At 46.6% G+C, this 23,640-nt stretch overlaps 1 protein-coding gene across 2 annotated transcripts; it reads left to right on the top strand.

The window, feature by feature from the left end:
* Positions 1-580: 580 nt before the first annotated feature.
* polr1c (RNA polymerase I and III subunit C) lies at positions 581-22,230 on the top strand (the record flags this gene model as incomplete). Of its 2 annotated transcripts, XM_080521206.1 has the most annotated exons (9): positions 581-652; positions 2,389-2,460; positions 4,307-4,414; positions 6,291-6,423; positions 6,523-6,654; positions 8,771-8,923; positions 18,103-18,252; positions 21,726-21,842; positions 22,055-22,230. In XM_080521206.1, 9 exons carry the CDS (start codon positions 581-583, stop codon positions 22,171-22,173), a joined length of 1,056 nt encoding a protein of 351 aa, XP_080377332.1. In that variant the 3' UTR covers positions 22,174-22,230. The 2 variants fall into 2 exon arrangements, with proteins under 2 accessions (XP_080377332.1, XP_080377333.1); XM_080521207.1 differs by lacking the exon at positions 8,771-8,923.
* Between the last annotated feature and the right edge of the window lie 1,410 nt (positions 22,231-23,640).

Raw genomic sequence — 23,640 nt, 5'->3', positions numbered from 1 at the left:
GTGGCATAAACTGTTTATGCCACAAAGTTTTTTCAGACGTGTGCATCTGAAAAGTTCTTGTTCCACTGTTGATACAGGCTGTTCATTTGATTCGTTAGTAATTGTAATTTATTATTTTATTATTATTATTATTATTATTATTATTATTATTATTATTATTATTATTATTATTATTATTATTATTATTATTATTATTATTATGTTATTGGAAGGGGGGCCCCAAAACAAAATCCTGCTTAGGGCCCCCACTTGGCCAGGGGCGGCCCTGCTGTGGCCACACCAACATGATCACCTTTCACTAAGCCTCCTAACACCTTTCCTTAACCCTGTGACATCACCCAGGAGTTCCGGTACAGTCCATCGAGAAGGAGATAACAGGGACACTTCAGTCTGTCTGTCATGTGTGGCCTGCCCGCTCCAATTTTTTTTATTTTTTTTTTATTTAGAATTTTATTGCACAAATGGCGGAACATCCAATGCCCGGTCCAATATGGCGACTGCAGCGACGCGACGATGACGTAACCGGTACTACTGTGACGCGCCGGAAGTTTGGGCGGATCTACTGAGACTGCGAGGCAACATGGCGGCGAGCATGAAAAACGTGGAAGAGATCAGGACCCGGGTCATACTCGGGGAGTTCGGCGTGACGAACGTGAGTGGGGGGCCTGGAGGTATACTGGGGGACTGGAGGGGTCTGGGGGGGTACTCGGGAGATTTGAGGGGGGGGGGGGGGCTCGTGGGAGAATAGAATAAACACACGAGCAAAAATACAAAACTGTGAAAAAGATATTAAATATTAAGTGTTAAATGTGAAGCCCAATATGAGGAAGCACAAACGGACAAACGTAGTGCAAAAAGAAAAAGGAGGTATCACAGCTTTGCAAATTATTGAGTGGGAAAATTATGTGTGTGTGTGTGTGTGTATGTGTGTGTGTGTGCGCGCGTGTGCGTGCGTGTGTGTGCGCGTGCTCCCTTCCTGCAGGTAGAAGCGTTGCTTGCAGCAGTTTGTTTTGCTCTTTACTGCCCAGTATCTTTTACCAGAGGGGAGACCAGGAGCCTCTCCACCTGCAGCGGGAGGAGAGGAGCCTCTCCACCTGCAGCGGGAGGTCAGGAGCCTCTCCACCTGCAGCGGGAGGTCAGGAGCCTCTCCACCTGCAGCGGGAGGTCAGGAGCCTCTCCACCTGCAGCGGGAGGAGAGGAGGTAGAAGTTCACAAGCGGGTGGAGGGAGGGCAGCCTGTTTTAATTTCCTGAGGAAGTTATTGTTGTTGCTCTTGACGTGATGGGAGGTGTAGCTCAGCCTGTCACTATAACACATTTTGCCGGGCGATAAATTGTCCCAGAAATTGTTGCGATAAATTATAATATTTGCCATTTCTATACCATTTTTCCACTTATATAATAATAATGGTATAACAATGCAAGTACACTCTTTTAAAGATACACTTTTATTTCTGAAGAATATTTCACATTGGAAATGTATTATGAAAAAAGATATTGTAAATATCAAAATAAATCATCAAAACAAGCAAAAACAATCAATAAAATGGACTCTGTTAACAAACATGCTCTTGAATACAACCCACACACAAGTGAAACGGTCTCACTTCAATATCTATTAAACATTAGGATCAGACATTAAGATATTTCACAGGTAAAGCTGCCAATCCAGTTTGGACCTTGTAAACAAAAAGTGCACTTGAATACAAAGCACACACCTCTAACCAACATATGAAATAGAGCCTGTTGCTGAGAAGAAAGACTAAAGTGTTGCATGTGTTGAACAGCAGAATCAGTGAATGGATTCCTGGGGAAACGATGTGGCAAAGCGGCACCAACAGAAGGTTGACGTTGTAACGCAGCACAAGTGACTGGGACTATTTCCAGGGTTTAGCGTGGAGGAGGACGCAGCTTCACAGAGGAGTGAGTCTCCTGCTGCTCAGTCATTGCTTTACTTCAGAGCCGTTCCACATGTTGTCATGAAGAGTTGGATGGCTGCAGTGCTACTTCCCTAGCCTCCTCGCTGGCTGCTAGCTGTGGAACGCATTTCCTGACGTGAAGGAAATGAACTATTCAGACAAGAGACGCTTTGAAGAGGATATGAACGGGACCAAGGGCCTTTTGATCGGTAGTGATTTTGTGATCACTGCTACTCCTCATGACGCTCTCATGCTGCACTGAGGGGCACCAGGAGCACCAGGAGCACCAGGTGCACCAGGAGCACCAGGTGCCCCAGGTGCAACAGGAGCACCAGGGGCACCAGGAGCACCTGGTGCCCCTGGTGCCCCTGGTGCTCCTGGTGCACCTGGAGCACCAGGTGGGAGGTGGTGTTGCTCCTCACCTGGTGGGAGGTGTTGCTCCTCACCTGACGTGGTTCTGGTTCCCCACAGACTCACACCACAGACTTCCCTGGGAACTACCCGGGACACGACGACGCCTGGGACATGAAGAAGTTCCAGCAGGTAAACGTCTCCACTGGCCTCTACTGTCACTTCAGTCCAGCGTGAGGCTCCACTCCACCGGACTACCGTACTGTACCTGTAGGCCAAACTCCCCAGACTGTTTCCACTGCAGGAAGTAGTTATAAAGTAGGCGGGGCTTAGAGCTCCACAGATATGTAACGTTACAACAGTAATCTCAGCCTGGGCGGCAGATGTGGAGCTTATGAATCCTCTGTTGTGGTTGTTTACATCCTACACTTTGAACTAGTTGTTTAGTACTCCATAATGTAGGATTTAGTAGCCCACATTGTTTATTTAGTAGTCCATAATGTAGGATTTAGTAGCCCACATTGTTTATTTAGTAGTCCATAATATAGGATTTAGTAGCCCACATTGTTTATTTAGTAGTCCATAATGTAGGATTTAGTAGCCCACATTGTTTATTTAGTAGTCCATCATGTAGGATTTAGTAGCCCACATTGTTTATTTAGTAGTCCATAATATAGGATTTAGTAGCCCACATTGTTTATTTAGTAGTCCATAATGTAGGATTTAGTAGCCCACATTGTTTATTTAGTAGTCCATAATGTAGGATTTAGTAGCCCACATTGTTTATTTAGTAGTCCATAATGTAGGATTTAGTAGCCCACATTGTTTATTTAGTAGTCCATAATGTAGGATTTAGTAGCCCACATTGTTTATTTAGTAGTCCATAATGTAGGATTTAGTAGCCCACATTGTTTATTTAGTAGTCCATAATGTAGGATTTAGTAGCCCACATTGTTTATTTAGTAGTCCATAATATAGGATTTAGTAGCCCACATTGTTTATTTAGTAGTCCATAATATAGGATTTAGTAGCCCACATTGTTTATTTAGTAGTCCATAATGTAGGATTTAGTAGCCCACATTGTTTATTTAGTAGTCCATAATATAGGATTTAGTAGCCCACATTGTTTATTTAGTAGTCCATAATGTAGGATTTAGTAGCCCACATTGTTTATTTAGTAGTCCATAATATAGGATTTAGTAGCCCACATTGTTTATTTAGTAGTCCATAATATAGGATTTAGTAGCCCACATTGTTTATTTAGTAGTCCATAATGTAGGATTTAGTAGCCCACATTGTTTATTTAGTAGTCCACGATGCGGTACTTGGTTGTCCACAATGTGGTATTTAGTCTTGCACAATGCAGTATTTAGTAGTCCACAGTGCAGTATTTAGTAGTCCACAATGTAGTATTTAGTAGTCCACAATGTAGTATTTAGTCTTGCACAATGTAGTATTTAGTAGTCCACAATGTAGTATTTAGTAGTCCACAATGTAGTATTTAGTCTTGCACAATGTAGTATTTAGTAGTCCACAATGTAGTATTTAGTAGTCCACAATGTAGTATTTAGTCTTGCACAATGTAGTATTTAGTAGTCCACACATGTAGTATTTAGTCTTGCACAATGTAGTATTTAGTAGTCCACAATGTAGTATTTAGTCTTGCACAATGTAGTATTTAGTAGTCCACAATGTAGTATTTAGTAGTCCACAATGTAGTATTTAGTAGTCCACAATGTAGTATTTAGTAGTCCACAATGCAGTATTTAGTAGTCCACAATGTAGTATTTAATAGTCCACAATGTAGTATTTAGTAGTCCACAATGTAGTATTTAGTAGTCCACAATGTAGTATTAGCAACATTTGCTGCTTCTACATGCGAGTTCATATTATGTGTGTCAATCAAAAAACAATACATGTGATTAATAAATGTAAACGTTCACACAAAAGTTAAGCAAGGTTAAATAGTTAGAAGGGGGGGCTATATTGTGGTAGTAGCGCCCCTGGTGGAAGGTACTAATCCCTGCATGTTTGTCAGAACTTCAGGATCGACATCGTGCAGCTGGACGAGAACAGTCTGGAGTTCGACATGGTGGGAATCGACGCCGCCATCGCCAATGCTTTCAGGAGGATCCTGTTAGCAGAGGTCAGGGCTTTACTTCCTGTCTCTGTTTACCTCCTGTCAGTCTACTTCCTGTCTGCTTACTTCCTGTCACTCTTTACTTCCTGTCACTCTTTACTTCCTGTTACTCTTTACCTCCTGTCACTCTACTTCCTGTCACTCTATTTCCTGTCTGCTTACTTCCTGCCACTTTTTACTTCCTGCCACTCTACTTCCTCTCTCTGTTTACTGGATGCCACTTTTTACTTCTTGTCTGCTTACGTCCTGTCACTCTTTGCCTCCGGTCACATTTTACGTCCTGTCTGATTAATTCATGTCACTGTTTACTTCCTGTCTCTGTTTGCTATCTGTCACTCTTTACTTCCTCTAACTCTTTACTGTCGGTCTCCGTTTACTGCCTGTCACTATTTACTTCCTGCAATTTTTTACTTCAGGGGTACGGCCGCTATGTCCCTCCTTTCTTATTTATCGACTTTCACTTAACACCGTGGATGACGTCACGGGGTTAAGTTAAGGTGTTAGGAGGCAGAGCGTTAGCAGGACGTGTGGAGCGTTAGCAGGACGTGTGGAGCGTTAGCAGGACGTGTGGAGCGTTAGCAGCAGGTGTGGAGCGTTAGCAGGAGGTGTGGAGCGTTAGCAGGACGTGTGGACCGTTAGCAGGACGTGTGGAGCGTTAGCAGCAGGTGTGGAGCGTTAGCAGCAGGTGTGGAGCGTTAGCAGGAGGTGTGGAGCGTTAGCAGCGGGTGTGGAGCGTTAGCAGCGGGTGTGGAGCGTTAGCAGCGGGTGTGGAGCGTTAGCGGGAGGTGTGGAGCGTTAGCAGCGGGTGTTGAGCGTTAGCAGCGGGTGTGGAGCGTTAGCAGCGGGTGTTCAGCGTTAGCAGCGGGTGTGGAGCGTTAGCAGCAGGTGTGGAGCGTTAGCAGCAGGTGTGGAGCGTTAGCAGCAGGTGTGGAGCGTTAGCAGGAGGTGTGGAGCGTTAGCAGCAGGTGTGGAGCGTTAGCAGCAGGTGTGGAGCGTTAGCAGCAGGTGTGGAGCGTTAGCAGCAGGTGTGGAGCGTTAGCAGCAGGTGTGGAGCGTTAGCAGCGGGTGTGGAGCGTTAGCAGCGGGTGTGGAGCGTTAGCGGGAGGTGTGGAGCGTTAGCGGGAGGTGTGGAGCGTTAGCGGGAGGTGTGGAGCGTTAGCGGGAGGTGTGGAGCGTTAGCGGGAGGTGTGGAGCGTTAGCAGGAGGTGTGGAGCGTTAGCAGCAGGTGTGGAGCGTTAGCAGGAGGTGTGGAGCGTTAGCAGCAGGTGTGGAGCGTTAGCAGCAGGTGTGGAGCGTTAGCAGCAGGTGTGGAGCGTTAGCAGGAGGTGTGGAGCGTTAGCAGCGGGTGTGGAGCGTTAGCAGCGGGTGTGGAGCGTTAGCGGGAGGTGTGGAGCGTTAGCGGGAGGTGTGGAGCGTTAGCGGGAGGTGTGGAGCGTTAGCGGGAGGTGTGGAGCGTTAGCGGGAGGTGTGGAGCGTTAGCGGCGGGTGTGGAGCGTTAGCAGGAGGTGTGGAGCGTTAGCAGCAGGTGTGGAGCGTTAGCAGGACGTGTGGAGCGTTAGCGGGTGTGGAGCGTTAGCGGGTGTGGAGTGTTAGCAGCAGGTGTGGAGCGTTAGCAGGAGGTGTGGAGCGTTAGCAGCAGGTGTGGAGCGTTAGCAGGAGGTGTGGAGCGTTAGCAGGACGTGTGGAGCGTTAGCAGGAGGTGTGGAGCGTTAGCAGCAGGTGTGGAGCGTTAGCAGCAGGTGTGGAGCGTTAGCAGGAGGTGTGGAGCGTTAGCAGGACGTGTGGAGCGTTAGCAGGACGTGTGGTACTCGGTGGATTGACTGCCACAGCAGCTCAGCGCTGCCCCCTGCCTGTGTGACTGAATGAAGTAACATTGCTCCAGGTTCCCACCATGGCCATCGAGAAGGTCTTCATCTACAACAACACCTCCGTCGTCCAGGACGAAGTGCTGGCCCACCGCCTGGGACTCATCCCCATCAGAGCAGACCCCCGTCTGTTTGAGTACCGCAGCTCAGGTACACACTTCATGTTCTGGAGACCGCTCCAGGAGTGACCTCCGTGTGACCTCCGCTCCGGGAGCTTGACCCGTGACCTCTGTGTGACCTCTGCTCCAGGTGACCAGGCTGCAGAAGACGAGGCTTCAGAGATCGACACCATCCAGCTGCAGCTGAAGATCAAATGTAGCAGGAACCCTGCAGCCAGCAAAGACTCCTCCGACCCCCGGGAGCTGTACCTCCACCACATGGGTGGGTGAAACACTGCTCCACCCATCACCCTGTTGCTGAGAGATTTGTGATGTCTGATGGTGAAAGTCTGGGGCCTATAAAAATGGAATCCTGATCCAGAATCCAGAACCAGCATGCGGATCTCCTCCAGTGTCATGGAATGTTCCAGGACCTGATCTCAGTCTGGTGAACATTTCCACCAAGTCAGTATTTTCCAGGTCATCTTGCTAAGAGAAATGCAGACAGAGAAATATGCGACCATGATTTTATGACGTGCTTGAGGTCGACTGGGTGAATCAATAACAATGGTTCATCAAATGCAGATCCGTTAGTCTGTTCTGGACATGGCTGTCATGTTCTTCACATTCTTCATTTTGTTCTCCTTCCCTGTTTTGGTTCTGGTCTGGTTTACACTGACTTGTCGTGTTACGAAACGAGACCAAATCACGGTTTAGTAACAGCCTGCTTGTGGGAAAGTGACGGTAATCTCCTTGGTGTTTTGGTAAAAGTAATCCCTTTCTTTGCTGCGTACCGTATTTTCACGACTATAAGGCGCACATAGAAGTCTGAGATTTTCTTCAAAATGTGCGGCGCGCCCTATGTGTGTGTTGTTGTTGTAAGGAGGATGTAGTAGGGAACACCGTGAGAACGTTAAAGGGGGGGTGTGGGCGTGGATTGTAGCGGGTATATAAATGAACGGGTATGTGCGTTATGCAGAACATGGTTGTTCTAACAACCCTGAAAATGGCAAAGAGACGCTTCTGAAGCAGTTTAAACTGAAGGCCATCAGCTACGTGGAGGAACATGGAAATCGAGCAGCCGCCAGAGAATTTAAGATTAATGAATCGATGGTTCGCAAGTGGAGGAAGCTGTAAAACGAGCTCCGCCAGGTGAAGAAGATGCAGCTGAGTTTCCACAGACATAAGGCGAGGTGGTCCGAGCTGGAGGAAAGACTCGAGCAGTGGATCATCGCGCAAAGAACGAGTGGGAGAAGCGTTTCCACGGTCACCATTCGACTAAAAGCAGTAACGCTAGCAGAAGAAATGAAAATGGAACATTTCCAAGGAGGTCCGTCTTGGTGCTTTCGTTTCATGAAACGGTGCCATTTTTCCATCCGGACCAGGACGACGGTAGTGCTGCAACTTCCAGAGGACTATAATGAAAAGCTGGCCATCTTCCGCTCCTACTGCAGCAAACACATCCAGCCCAGCCACATCACTAACATGGACGAGGTGCCGTCACCGTCCACATCCCGGTGAGTCACACTGTGGAGGAGAAGGGGACCAGCACGGTACGGGGCAGGAAAAGTCTTCTTGTACTGTTGTGCTTGGCTGCCATGCTAATGACAGAAACTGCCGCCTATGGTGATTTTTAAGAGAAAGACTTTGCCTAAAGAGACGTTTCCATCAGGAGTCATCATTAAGGCAAATGAAAAGTACTGGATGGAGGAGGAAATGATGAAAGAGTGGCTGAGGGAGGTGTATGTACGCTGTTGATGCCGTGGGAGCAACGGACGACCGATGGAGACCACAGTTTCACGAAGAGTGGAAGGCAGCGCCGGGCGAGGTACGCCACAATTTGCAAATGGATTGTAGATGCTTGGGCTAACGTGTCTGCTGGCACTGTGGTTCCAGCTTTCGCAAAAGCCGGCATCATTTCCAAGGAGCCGCACGGAAAGTGACTCTGACAGTGAAGAAAGTGAAGCTGGTGTGTTTGATGGAGATTGAGCGCAGCTGTTCAATTCAGAAACAGAGGATGGGGACTTCCATGGGTTTGATTGATGACCATTACAGGTAAAACAAAATGTTGGTACTTTGTAATCAATACTTAAATAAAGCACAACCAAACTCAGTTTTGCTGCCGCTCTATTTTTAAATACGCACACTTGTATACTTGTATGAGTGTTGTAAGGCGGACACCATGAGAACGTTAAAGGGGGAAGTGTGGGCGTGGATGGTATATACAACCCTCGCTCTATGAGCAGGTGCGCCTTATGTGTGTGTTCAATGCAGTAATGGCACACATAACAGACTGCGCCTGTTAGTACGGTGCGCCTTTTGGTCGTGACAATACGGTACTTGAAGAAAGTAATGAGATTCCAGTGAGGAGTTGCTGACCGTCCTGTCTCTCTGCTCAGTGTACTCCAGGGACATCCAGTGGGTCCCCATCGGGAACCAGGCCGACGTGTTTGCGGACTGCAGCATCGGGCCCGTCCACCCAGACATCCTGATCGCTCAGCTGCGTCCGGGGCAGGAGCTGGACGTCACCATGCACTGCGTCAAAGGACTCGGTGAGAATGCCGGCGGCGCCACTCGCTGTGACATCACTTCCTCAGGCGGTTCAGCTCCCTGGGGGCGTCATGTAGAGCCACGGCTCACAAGGGAAGGTGGTGATAAGAGGCCCTGGTTCCTCGAGTTCATCTGGTTCCTCGAGTTCATCTGGTTCCTCGAGTTCATCTGGTTCCTCGAGTTCATCTGGTTCCTCGAGTTCATCTGGTTCCTCGAGTTCATCTGGTTCCTCGAGTTCATCTGGTTCCTCGGGTTCATCTGGTTCCTCGGGTTCCTCGAGTTCATCTGGTTCCTCGAGTTCCTCTGGTTCCTCGAGTTCCTCTGGTTCCTCGAGTTCATCTGGTTCCTCGAGTTCATCTGGTTCCTCGAGTTCCTCTGGTTCCTCGAGTTCCTCTGGTTCCTCGAGTTCCTCTGGTTCCTCGAGTTCATCTGGTTCCTCGAGTTCATCTGGTTCCTCGAGTTCATCTGGTTCCTCGAGTTCCTCTGGTTCCTCGAGTTCCTCTGGTTCCTCGAGTTCCTCTGGTTCCTCGAGTTCCTCTGGTTCCTCGAGTTCATCTGGTTCCTCGAGTTCATCTGGTTCCTCGAGTTCATCTGGTTCCTCGAGTTCCTCTGGTTCCTCGAGTTCATCTGGTTCCTCGAGTTCATCTGGTTCCTCGAGTTCATCTGGTTCCTCGAGTTCATCTGGTTCCTCGAGTTCATCTGGTTCCTCGAGTTCCTCTGGTTCCTCTAGTTCATCTGGTTCCTCGAGTTCATCTGGTTCTTTTTTTTTAACCTTAATTTTTATTGAAATGTTTCAGTTTTCACAGTTACAGTGTCGGGGCAAAACAAATACACAAAATCTATCCATCTTTCATCAACCAAAGTCTCTATTGTCCAGTGGTGGCGGTGTCCTCTCTGTCCTCTCTGTCCTCTTCTGTCCTCTTCTGTCCTCTCCTGTCCTCTCTGTCCTCTCCTGTCCTCTTCTGTCCTCTTCTGTCCTCTCCTGTCCTCTCTGTCCTCTTCTGTCCTCTTCTGTCCTCTTCTGTCCTCTTCTGTCCTCTCCTGTCCTCTTCTGTCCTCTCTGTCCTCTTCTGTCCTCTCTGTCCTCTCTGTCCTCTCTGTCCTCTCTGTCCTCTTCTGTCCTCTGTCCTCTTCTGTCCTCTTCTGTCCTCTGTCCTCTTCTGTCCTCTTCTGTCCTCTCTGTCCTCTTCTGTCCTCTCTGTCCTCTCTGTCCTCTCTGTCCTCTTCTGTCCTCTCTGTCCTCTTCTGTCCTCCTGAAATCAGTCCATTTTCCCCACTTTTCTTCAAATTGCGACTCCTGTAATCGTAGTTTTTAAGTGAGTGAGTCTGTCCATTACAAATATGTCGTCAACAAGCTGTCACCACTGCTCCGGGTCGGCGACTCCCTTAAACAGTTCTACGTCTTCTCTTTGTATCACATTATGGGTTATGTTTCCCAAGTACAGCATCTGACAAGTTTTGGGGAACTGATATCCTGTTACTTTTTGTAAACTCTGCCATATTTGTTCCCAACACACCTGTAGTGTGTGACAGGACCACAATATATATTTGTTCCCAATACACCTGTAGTGTGTGACAGGACCACAATATATATTTGTTCTCAACACACCTGTAGTGTGTGACAGGACCACAATATATATTTGTTCTCAACACACCTGTAGTGTGTGACAGGACCACAATATATATTTGTTCTCAATACACCTGTAGTTTGTGACAGGACCAGAATATATATTTGTTCTCAACACACCTGTAGTGTGTGACAGGACCACAATATATATTTGTTCTCAACACACCTGTAGTGTGTGACAGGACCACAATATATATTTGTTCTCAACACACCTGTAGTGTGTGACAGGACCACAATATATATTTGTTCTCAACACACCTGTAGTGTGTGACAGGACCACAATATATATTTGTTCTCAACACACCTGTAGTGTGTGACAGGACCACAATATATATTTGTTCCCAACACACCTGTAGTGTGTGACAGGACCACAATATATATTTGTTCCCAACACACCTGTAGTGTGTGACAGGACCACAATATATATTTGTTCTCAACACACCTGTAGTGTGTGACAGGACCACAATATATATTTGTTCTCAACACACCTGTAGTGTGTGACAGGACCACAATATATATTTGTTCCCAACACACCTGTAGTGTGTGACAGGACCACAATATATATTTGTTCTCAACACACCTGTAGTGTGTGACAGGACCACAATATATATTTGTTCCCAACACACCTGTAGTGTGTGACAGGACCACAATATATATTTGTTCTCAACACACCTGTAGTGTGTGACAGGACCACAATATATATTTGTTCTCAACACACCTGTAGTGTGTGACAGGACCACAATATATATTTGTTCCCAACACACCTGTAGTGTGTGACAGGACCACAATATATATTTGTTCTCAACACACCTGTAGTGTGTGACAGGACCACAATATATATTTGTTCTCAACACACCTGTAGTGTGTGACAGGACCACAATATATATTTGTTCTCAACACACCTGTAGTGTGTGACAGGACCACAATATATATTTGTTCCCAACACACCTGTAGTGTGTGACAGGACCACAATATATATTTGTTCTCAACACACCTGTAGTGTGTGACAGGACCACAATATATATTTGTTCTCAATACACCTGTAGTGTGTGACAGGACCACAATATATATTTGTTCCCAACACACCTGTAGTGTGTGACAGGACCACAATATATGTGTGTGATCTGCATCAACGTGTCCACACTGTCTCCTCCATGGTTGTTGTGCTGACACCACTTTTGTCATTATTTTTGGAGTTATGAATAATCTAACTATTTTTCCCACTAAATTCCCTCCAGACCCTGGAGCTGGTGACACATAACAAACCATTCCTCTTCTGTTATGTGTTCATTTAGCTCTCTTTCCCATTTTTCTTTAGTATATAGAGAGGAATTGTCCCTTTTCCACACCAGGTTTTGGTATAAAGCTGAGATCACTCTACACCTTTTCCCTTCATAAGCTTTCTGGAATATCTCCACTATTCCTTGATCTTTATCAATCCTGATCTCCTTCTCCAAATAGTGTTTTAGTTGTAGATATCCATAGCGTTCATTTTCCTTTAGTCCAAATTCTTCCTTGAGTCTCTCAAACCCTGCAGCTTCCCCCGTTCCATTATGGTACATATTGCTGTGATTCCTCTGTTTGCCCATTGCTCAAATCCTCTATCATCGTCCCTGGTTTCAACCTGTGGTCAAACGCAAACCAACTCAGCTCTTTATCTCCTCCTCCAATTTATACTTTTCCACCACTTCATTCCAAATTTCTACTGTAGTTTTAGTTATTATATCCAATTTATTACCCAGTTTTCTCAACAGTCCTTTGTGTGCTATTAAGTTCCGTACCTCTGAGTCCATAGTGCCCAGTTCTAGATCTTTCCTTCTTGCGACAAAAGCATTGTTGCACCAAACACCAGAGGTCGGATTTGTGCTGCATAGAAATATTCTTTCAGATTTGGCAGTGCAAGACCTCCTTTCTCTTTAGGCAGCTGCAGGGTTTTATAACCAATCCTAGGTTTCTTCCCTCCCATATGAACCTTGATATCCACTTATCTCATTCCATGAACTGTTTTTGTGGGATTATCACCGGCAAAGATTGGAACAGGTACAGAAGTCTCGGTAGAATGTTCATCTTAATTATCTCTATTCTTGAGCTGAGATCCAAACAAATAGCCGACCATATGTCCAGGTCCCTCCTAATGTTCACTTTTGTGTAATTTGCTTCATATAGCTTGTCTATTCTGTTCGTAATGTTGACACCCAGGTATTTTAATAATTTAGTATCCCATTTGAGCTTATATACATCCTTTAGTTCTTGCGATGCTGAGTCATTTATCGTCAAAATCTATGTTTTTTTAACATTCATTTTGAATCCTGAGTATCCACCATAACATTCCAATAGTCCCATTGCTTTCGGAAAACTTTTGTCAGGATGCTTTAAGAAAAACAATATATCGTCAGCAAACAATCCTATTTGATGTTCTGCCCTCCTAATGTCACTCCTCCTACTCCCTCCTCCTGCCTGATCATCTGGACCAGTGGCTCCATGAACAATGCAGAGAGTCGGAGAGAGACTACATCCCTGTCTAGTCCTCCTCTCTAACCTGAACTGTTTTGTCAGGCTGCCATTTATGTTAACCCTTGCTTTAGGCTGCTGATAGAGTGATTTAATACAATTGACTGTTCATTGAATCCAAATTTTGCCAGTACCGTATATAAAAATTCCCAATCGACTATCAAAAGCCTTTTCGGCATCAATACTAACCAAAATCGCCTTTTCCCCCTTTCTTTGGACATAACCCACAATATGCAGACTCCTTGTGATATTATCTTGCGTTTGCCTTCGTTGATGAACCCACATTGGTCCTGATCGATCAGATCCTGCCTCAACGTCTCTAGTCTTTTGGCTGTGATGGAGGTGTACATTGAGGAGCGACTGCAGATTCTCTATCCTTGCCCTCCTTTGGTGTGATGGAGATGATGGTCTCCTTCCCGGAGGGAGGGGGCCTACCTGATCTGAGGGTATAATCGAATGAGTCACATAAATACTGACTTCACTCCCCCTGAACGTTTGATAGAATGAGGCTCCAAATCCATCTGCTCCAGGGGATTTCCCCGGTTCTGCTTCTTCTCTCTCTTCTATATTGCTTCAACATCTTCTTCTGTTTGGCACCTCTAGACGTCAAGTCCAGTCCTTCAGGAACTCTGTGATGTTCTCCTGCTACAGTGAATACAGTTTACTAGCATACTCCTCAAAAACCTTCTCTAGTTCTTCCCGTTTGTATAGAATTGCATTTGTGGCTGGATCCCTTATTTTATGTACGTTTGTTGAAGCTTGCTGTTTCCTTATACGTCTGACAATGTTTTTCCTGGCTCTTGCTCCTCCCTCATAGTACGTTAGTTTACAAAACCTTGCTTTCCTTACCACCTCTTCGTACAGTATATCATCTATTTCTTTCCTTGCTTCCTGAATCTGAGTAAATACATCTGAGTCCTTTGACTGTTTATGTTGCTGTTCCCAATTTGATTTTGATACGTCTCTAATCTGTTTTTTTTTTTAAAAGCTGTGTATGATATCAGCTTCCCTCTCATCACGGCCTTCAGGGCGTCCCATCAAATTGTCGGATCTACTTCTCCATTATCATTTTCTTCTCTATCTCTTAATTTCTCCCTTCAATTCTGTAATCAGTCCCTTATTGTTTAGAATACCTTCCTTGAGTCTCCATATTGTATTTTTCCTCTTATTACCATATTCAAATACATTTTTAGATGAAGTGCACTGTGATCTGATATATCTGCTACGCCTTTATTCTGTGTATATCACTCTTATTCAATAAAACATAACCAATCCTGGAGTACATGCATGAGGGACTGAGTAGTGGGTATAATCTGATCAAGTGGGTGGAGTTCCCTCCATACATCCAGCATGTCCATCTCTGACACCATCATGTTTATATAACTACTCATTTTCTTTTTGCTTCCTTTTGTACTTGTGGTATCCAACCTATAATCCAGTACCACATTAAAACCCCCTCCACATATCAATGTCCCTTCACTTTCACAGTTCAAAAGATCGAACATTGTTTTATAGAATTTTTTCCACATTCTGGGAAGTTCAGTGTTTCTGAATCTTTTACAACTGTGTACCAAGTACAACCCCAGAAAACCCCCGTAATGACCAACGCTATACAGTAGTGTAGTAGGCCTGAGCATCAAAAACAAGGCAGAGGTTTTATTCCTAAAGAAGTATATTTAATATTGTCATCCATTGTAACATTTTACAGTTTGAACACTGAATCATATCCTTATCTCACATAAAGTAATACATTGGCCAAATCTGCAACATCTGTAATCTCATCAAGCTGTGTGGCAACATGTTGACTGTTAATGTGGTTTTGACCTCGCCAGCCTTGTCGTTTGTCCTCCTTGACACTGTCATTTGAAAGTGGCACCAAGTGAACTGTGACAGCTTTCTCTCCACACATGGTCCATGTCGTCTCTTGACTATTCCCCGATTGTGTGCATCTTCCCGCCTCTGCTGATCCGCAGGCTGGCGCGGTACGAAGCTTCCTGTGCTTTGGCTAGGGCTGTACCAAAGGACTGAATGCTGGACTTTCACTGTTTCAGTTCATCACGTTTTCACCAAATCCACTGCTTTGTCGACAAGTTCCCTGTTTAGTTGTAAGATGCCATTTGAGATGCGATGGTTTCATGCATTCAGCTCAAATGGTCTCCACACCACACACTGTGGCCTGGCCTCTTCTTCTCTCCCGCTCCAGATACATCCACACTTGATATAGTGTGCTCACATCTCCTGACTGGTTTGGGACTGGCGCCCCGGCCGTTGTTGGATCACACTCGTCCTCTTCAGTTCTCGCCCTCTCCTGCTCCACAGTTCCTTCTCAGGCTGGAGCCACACACTCGTCCATTACTCTTCATTTATAAGAACCTCCACCTCTTGCCTGCCACCTTGAATCACTGTTGTTTCAGTGGTTCTGTGGCGTCCCACCAGAGGGACAAGGACTGTTGTTTCAGTGGTTCTGTGGTGTCCCCCCAGAGGGACAAGGACTGTTGTTTCAGTGGTTCTGTGGTGTCCCCCCAGAGGGACAAGGACTGTTGTTTCAGTGGTTCTGTGGTGTCCCCCCAGAGGGACAAGGACTGTTGTTTCAGTGGTTCTGTGGCGTCCCCCCAGAGGGACAAGGACTGTTGTTTCAGTGGTTCTGTGGCGTCCCACCAGAGGGACAAGGACTGTTGTTTCAGTGGTTCTGTGGTGTCCCAGCAGAGGGACAAGGACTGTTGTTTCAGTGGTTCTGTGGCGTCCCCCCAGAGGGACAAGGACTGTTGTTTCAGTGGTTCTGTGGCGTCCCACCAGAGGGACAAGGACTGTTGTTTCAGTGGTTCTGTGGCGTCCCCCCAGAGGGACAAGGACTGTTGTTTCAGTGGTTCTGTGGCGTCCCACCAGAGGGACAAGGACTGTAGTTTCAGTGGTTCTGTGGCGTCCCCCCAGAGGGACAAGGACTGTTGTTTCAGTGGTTCTGTGGTGTCCCCCCAGAGGGACAAGGACTGTTGTTTCAGTGGTTCTGTGGCGTCCCACCAGAGGGACAAGAACTGTTGTTTCAGTGGTTCTGTGGCGTCCCCCCAGAGGGACAAGGACTGTTGTTTCAGTGGTTCTGTGGTGTCCCCCCAGAGGGACAAGGACTGTAGTTTCAGTGGTTCTGTGGCGTCCCACCAGAGGGACAAGGACTGTTGTTTCAGTGGTTCTGTGGTGTCCCAGCAGAGGGACAAGGACTGTAGTTTCAGTGGTTCTGTGGCGTCCCCCCAGAGGGACAAGGACTGTTGTTTCAGTGGTTCTGTGGTGTCCCAGCAGAGGGACAAGGACTGTTGTTTCAGTGGTTCTGTGGCGTCCCACCAGAGGGACAAGGACTGTTGTTTCAGTGGTTCTGTGGCGTCCCCCCAGAGGGACAAGGACTGTTGTTTCAGTGGTTCTGTGGTGTCCCAGCAGAGGGACAAGGACTGTAGTTTCAGTGGTTCTGTGGCGTCCCACCAGAGGGACAAGGACTGTTGTTTCAGTGGTTCTGTGGCGTCCCCCCAGAGGGACAAGGACTGTTGTTTCAGTGGTTCTGTGGCGTCCCACCAGAGGGACAAGGACTGTAGTTTCAGTGGTTCTGTGGCGTCCCACCAGAGGGACAAGGACTGTAGTTTCAGTGGTTCTGTGGCGTCCCACCAGAGGGACAAGGACTGTTGTTTCAGTGGTTCTGTGGCGTCCCACCAGAGGGACAAGGACTGTTGTTTCAGTGGTTCTGTGGCGTCCCCCCAGAGGGACAAGGACTGTTGTTTCAGTGGTTCTGTGGCGTCCCACCAGAGGGACAAGGACTGTAGTTTCAGTGGTTCTGTGGCGTCCCCCCAGAGGGACAAGGACTGTTGTTTCAGTGGTTCTGTGGTGTCCCCCCAGAGGGACAAGGACTGTTGTTTCAGTGGTTCTGTGGCGTCCCACCAGAGGGACAAGAACTGTTGTTTCAGTGGTTCTGTGGCGTCCCCCCAGAGGGACAAGGACTGTTGTTTCAGTGGTTCTGTGGTGTCCCCCCAGAGGGACAAGGACTGTAGTTTCAGTGGTTCTGTGGCGTCCCACCAGAGGGACAAGGACTGTTGTTTCAGTGGTTCTGTGGTGTCCCCCCAGAGGGACGAGGACTGTTGTTTCAGTGGTTCTGTGGTGTCCCAGCAGAGGGACAAGGACTGTTGTTTCAGTGGTTCTGTGGCGTCCCCCCAGAGGGACAAGGACTGTTGTTTCAGTGGTTCTGTGGCGTCCCCCCAGAGGGACAAGGACTGTTGTTTCAGTGGTTCTGTGGCGTCCCACCAGAGGGACAAGGACTGTTGTTTCAGTGGTTCTGTGGCGTCCCCCCAGAGGGACAAGGACTGTTGTTTCAGTGGTTCTGTGGTGTCCCAGCAGAGGGACAAGGACTGTTGTTTCAGTGGTTCTGTGGCGTCCCACCAGAGGGACGAGGACTGTTGTTTCAGTGGTTCTGTGGCGTCCCCCCAGAGGGACAAGGACTGTTGTTTCAGTGGTTCTGTGGCGTCCCACCAGAGGGACGAGGACTGTTGTTTCAGTGGTTCTGTGGCGTCCCACCAGAGGGACAAGGACTGTTGTTTCAGTGGTTCTGTGGCGTCCCCCCAGAGGGACAAGGACTGTTGTTTCAGTGGTTCTGTGGCGTCCCACCAGAGGGACAAGGACTGTTGTTTCAGTGGTTCTGTGGCGTCCCCCCAGAGGGACAAGGACTGTTGTTTCAGTGGTTCTGTGGCGTCCCCCCAGAGGGACAAGGACTGTTGTTTCAGTGGTTCTGTGGCGTCCCACCAGAGGGACAAGGACTGTTGTTTCAGTGGTTCTGTGGCGTCCCCCCAGAGGGACAAGGACTGTGGTTTCAGTGGTTCTGTGGCGTCCCCCCAGAGGGACAAGGACTGTTGTTTCAGTGGTTCTGTGGCGTCCCCCCAGAGGGACAAGGACTGTTGTTTCAGTGGTTCTGTGGCGTCCCCCCAGAGGGACGAGGACTGTTGTTTCAGTGGTTCTGTGGCGTCCCCCCAGAGGGACAAGGACTGCTCCAGTTGAACAGCTCCTGTGTTTCAGGGAAGGACCACGCCAAGTTCTCCCCGGTGGCCACAGCCAGCTACCGGCTGCTGCCGGAGGTCAGCCTGCTGCAGGTGGTGGAGGGGGAGCAGGCCGAACGGCTGAAGACCTGCTTCTCCAGGGGAGTCATCGACCTGGAGGACAACCACGGTAAGCACCGGGAGCCTGTCCTGTCCAGCCTCACCTGTCCTGTCTCACCTGTTCTGTCCCTTCTGTCCTGTCCCTTCTGTCCTGTCTCAACTGTCCTGTCTCACCTGTCCTGTCCCTTCTGTCCTGTCTCTTCTGTCCTGTCTCATCTGTTCTGTCTCAACTGTCCTGTCCCACCTGTTCTGTCCCTTCTGTCCTGTCTCAACTGTCCTGTCCCTTCTGTCCTGTCCCTTCTGTCCTGTCCCTTCTGTCCAGTCTCTTCTGTCCAGTCTCTTCTGTCCTGTCCCTTCTGTCCTGTCTCTTCTGTCCAGTCTCTTCTGTCCTGTCTCACCTGTCCTGTCTCACCTGTCCTGTCCCTTCTGTCCTGTCTCTTCTGTCCTGTCCCTTCTGTCCTGTCCCACCTGTCCTGTCTCTTCTGTCCTGTCTCACCTGTCCTGTCTCTTCTGTCCTGTCCCTTCTGTCCTGTCTCACCTGTCCTGTCTCTTCTGTCCTGTCTCACCTGTCCTGTCTCTTCTGTCCTGTCCCTTCTGTCCTGTCCCACCTGTCCTGTCTCTTCTGTCCTGTCCCACCTGTCCTGTCTCTTATGTCCTGTCCCTTCTGTCCTGTCTCTTCTGTCCAGTCTCACCTGTCCAGTCTCTTCTGTCCTGTCCCTTCTGTCCTGTCTCACCTGTCCTGTCTCTTCTGTCCTGTCTCTTCTGTCCTGTCCCTTCTGTCCTGTCCCACCTGTCCTGTCTCTTCTGTCCTGTCTCACCTGTCCTGTCTCTTCTGTCCTGTCCCTTCTGTCCTGTCCCACCTGTCCTGTCTCTTCTGTCCTGTCTCACCTGTCCTGTCTCTTCTGTCCTGTCCCTTCTGTCCAGTCTCTTCTGTCCTGTCTCTTCTGTCCTGTCTCACCTGTCCTGTCTCTTCTGTCCTGTCTCTTCTGTCCTGTCTCACCTGTCCTGTCTCTTATGTCCTGTCCCTTCTGTCCTGTCTCTTCTGTCCAGTCTCACCTGTCCAGTCTCTTCTGTCCGGCCTCACCTGTCTTGTCCCTTCTGTCCTGCCTCTTCTGTCCTGTCTCGCCTGTCTTGCCTGTCCGGCATCACCTGTCCTGTCTCACCTATTCAGTCTCTTCTGTCTTACCTGTCCTGCCTCACCTGGGGCCTCGTCTATAAAGGCTGCTGAAGCACTGAAGGTCCTGGAAGATGCGTACTCCACTTCCACAAAGTTTGTGATCTAAAAAAGTAAACTTTGTGGGAGAATGTTGGAACCGTACGACACCTTAGAACCTTGAGCAGAACATTGTGGAGACGAGGAACCTGGTGGTGCTGATGGTGGAGAATTGATCCTGATTCATCTCACACATTTAATATCTTCAAATATCATAAACAGTGAAGCTGCAGAGTTCTAGATGTTTCTTTAGTGGAACGTTACTGCTGAATCAGCAGAACCATGTTCTTATGTAGAACTTTCATCTTCTAATGATACAGAGGATAGAACTGATTGATTATTAATGATAGAGGATAGAACTGATTGATTATTAATGATAGAGGATAGAACTGATTGATTATTAATGATAGAGGATAGAACTGATTGATTATTAATGATAGAGGATAGAACTGATTGATTATTAATGATAGAGGGTAGAACTGATTGATTATTAATGATAGAGGGTAGAACTGATTGATTATTAATGATAGAGGGTAGAACTGATTGGTTATTAATGATAGAGGGTAGAACTGATTGATTATTAATGATAGAGGATACAACTGATTGATTATTAATGATAGAGGGTAGAACTGATTGGTTATTAATGATAGAGGATAGAACTGATTGATTATTAATGATAGAGGGTAGAACTGATTGATTATTAATGATAGAGGATAGAACTGATTGATTATTAATGATAGAGGGTAGAACTGATTGGTTATTAATGATAGAGGGTAGAACTGATTGGTTATTAATGATAGAGGGTAGAACTGATTGATTATTAATGATAGAGGATAGAACTGATTGATTATTAATGATAGAGGATAGAACTGATTGATTATTAATGATAGAGGATAGAACTGATTGATTATTAATGATAGAGGGTAGAACTGATTGATTATTAATGATAGAGGATACAACTGATTGATTATTAATGATAGAGGATAGAACTGATTGGTTATTAATGATAGAGGATACAACTGATTGATTATTAATGATAGAGGATACAACTGATTGATTATTAATGATAGAGGATACAACTGATTGATTATTAATGATAGAGGATAGAACTGATTGATTATTAATGATAGAGGGTAGAACTGATTGGTTATTAATGATAGAGGATAGAACTGATTGATTATTAATGATAGAGGATACAACTGATTGATTATTAATGATAGAGGATAGAACTGATTGATTATTAATGATAGAGGATACAACTGATTGATTATTAATGATAGAGGATACAACTGATTGATTATTAATGATAGAGGATACAACTGATTGATTATTAATGATAGAGGATACAACTGATTGATTATTAATGATAGAGGATAGAACTGATTGATTATTAATGATAGAGGATACAACTGATTGATTATTAATGATAGAGGATACAACTGATTGATTATTAATGATAGAGGATACAACTGATTGATTATTAATGATAGAGGACAGAACTGATTGATTATTAATGATAGAGGATACAACTGATTGATTATTAATGATAGAGGATACAACTGATTGATTATTAATGATAGAGGATACAACTGATTGATTATTAATGATAGAGGGTAGAACTGATTGATTATTAATGATAGAGGGTAGAACTGATTGATTATTAATGATAGAGGATAGAACTGATTGATTATTAATGATAGAGGATACAACTGATTGATTATTAATGATGGAGCTTAGAACTGATAAACAGGTAGATTAGTAGGGGTGGGAATTGATGAGATTTTATCAATGCCATTGTCAATTTTGCTTTTCAATCCAATTCCTATTTTTTGAGGGGAAAACGAGTTTTACTCAGTCTTCTGCACCAAAAGGAACAATAATTTTTTTTCCAAACGTGAAACTTGAATTATAGTCATTACATGATTTAAACTTTGCGCTGTTAACAAGCTAATCCTCTCCGAGAGGTTGGAGACTGGAGGGGAATGTAGAAGTGACGTACGAGGACCGACGTGTTCTCCTGGTCTGCAGGCTATGTTGTGTTTTCATATTGTGTTGGTGTGTTTTTTGATGGATTTTCAGGACAGAATGATCTAATACAAAGACATACTCTCTTAGATCATTACTATATGGTATGCTCACACATATATGAACGATCTACTAGCGTATGTCTACGCTGTCGGCTTGTTGGAGCAGAAATTCACTACACAGGACAGATGGACAGCAGAGTTAATTCATTAATAGTCCCTCATTAGTCCTCCGACAGGACATTTCTTCACCAAATGGACGTTTCGGGGAGGTGATGGATGTCCTGTCTCACCTGTCGTCCTCAGGGAAACGAGTTGCCAAGGTGGTGAACAGTCGTCTGGACACGTGCAGCCGTGAGGTTCTCCGACACAATGACCTGAAGGACCTGGTGAAGCTGGGCCGTGTGCGGGACCACTTCATCTGTACGCTCACCTTCCACATGTCTTCACCAGGGAGACGTTACAGCCGTCGTGTGTTTACCAGTGACGGCACCCGTTTCTCCATTGTTTGATCAACATTCAAGCCTTTAACACATTTCATCAAATCACTGATAGTTACAAGTCGTGGCAACAGTTGATCATTCCCGTTCTGGAGACAGAGGGAGGGGTAGTTGACCTGCTGTCTGTCTCTGCAGTCACGGTGGAGTCCACTGGAATCCTTGCTCCTGATGTTCTGGTGACTGAAGCCATTAAAGTCCTGATGGCGAAGTGTCGACGCTTCCTCACCCAGCTGGACGCCACGGACCTGGAGTGACTGGAGGACAGCTGGTCCAGGCACCATGTATATTCCTGTATGTTGTAAATATTTCTGTTCTCAGACTTTGAATTTATTAAAAGAAAACATAACTGGTAACGTGTCCTGTAACACCCCCCGCCCCCCCAACCCCCCAGGGCTCTGCCCACTAACGAGGCATCAAGACTTAGCAGAGGTCAAAGTTCACCCTGCTACATGTTGACCGCCAGCCGTAATCCTGTACGCACTGGATGTATAATCTTTTTTTTTTGGGGGGGGGGGGGGCTTATGCTTGGGCTGCTGTTTCTGTACGCACAGCCCTTCGCGGCCGTTATTGCAGTCCTGCAGACGAGCTCTCTGTAACACGACTCCTCCCCCTGCCCCCGCCTGGCGATGTTCTGTGGACAAATATTTTCCAACTGTTAAGAGTTAAGAGCAGCTCTATCTAGACAGTAACATGACTTTCTAGATTAAACCAGCCTGAGCAGCTCTATCTAGACAGCAACCTGATTTTCTAGATTAAACCAACCTGAGCAGCTCTATCTAGACAGTAACATGACTTTCTAGATTAAACCAGCTTGAGCAGCTCTATCTAGACAGTAACATGACTTTCTAGATTAAACCAGCTTGAGCAGCTCTAACTAGACAGTAACATGATTTTCTAGATTAAACCAGCTTGAGCAGCTCTAACTAGACAGTAACATGATTTTCTAGATTAAACCAGCCTGAACAGCTCTATCTAGACAGTAACATGATTTTCTAGATTAAACCAGCTTGAGCAGCTCTATCTAGACAGTAACATGATTTTCTAGATTAAACCAGCCTGAGCAGCTCTATCTAGACAGTAACATGACTTTCTAGATTAAACCAGCCTGAGCAGCTCTATCTAGACAGTAACATGATTTTCAAGCAGGAAAATAAATTGGCAAGTTGGCAACAACCAAAAAAAAAAGTACAAAATTGACAGAATAGCAGAAAGTGTGCAGCAGCAAATCTCATTAACAAGTGGAAGTGTGTGTGGTTGGAACTGTTGTGGGGGGGCCTGCAGCACTACCCCGGGGCCTGAGGCCATCGGGCCCGGACACCGACACCCAGTGCCCCCCCCCCAGACCCTGGGAGGCCCCAGCAGACCACACCGGAGAGCCACGCCCCAACCCGGAAGGCACCAGACGGAGAGCGCAGAGATCAGGAAAGAGGATCCCACAAGAGAAGGATAAAGGGCGGAGAGCCCCAGGCCCGAGCAGGGCCCCAGATGATTTTGAGTTGTTCCAGGCAGATCATTCCTACTCTAAAGGAGATTCTAAATGATGCATCAGTGCTACCTTTCCTGGTTCCATCAGTGGTTCCAATGCTAAAGGAAGCATCAGTGGTTCCTAGGCTAAAAGAGGCTCTAAAACTCAGATCCTGGAGGGCCGGAGCTCTGCACGTTTTCCCCGTCTCCCACTGAATGTCCTGATGCTTCATCACCACATTCAGCACAAAGCCAGA

This window comes from Blennius ocellaris, assembly GCF_963422515.1.
Source record: "Blennius ocellaris genome assembly, contig: SUPER_13_unloc_1, whole genome shotgun sequence".
Taxonomy (NCBI): domain Eukaryota; kingdom Metazoa; phylum Chordata; class Actinopteri; order Blenniiformes; family Blenniidae; genus Blennius; species Blennius ocellaris.
The sequence above is the reverse complement of the archived record's forward strand: the minus strand, read 5'-3'. Positions and strand labels throughout refer to the sequence as shown.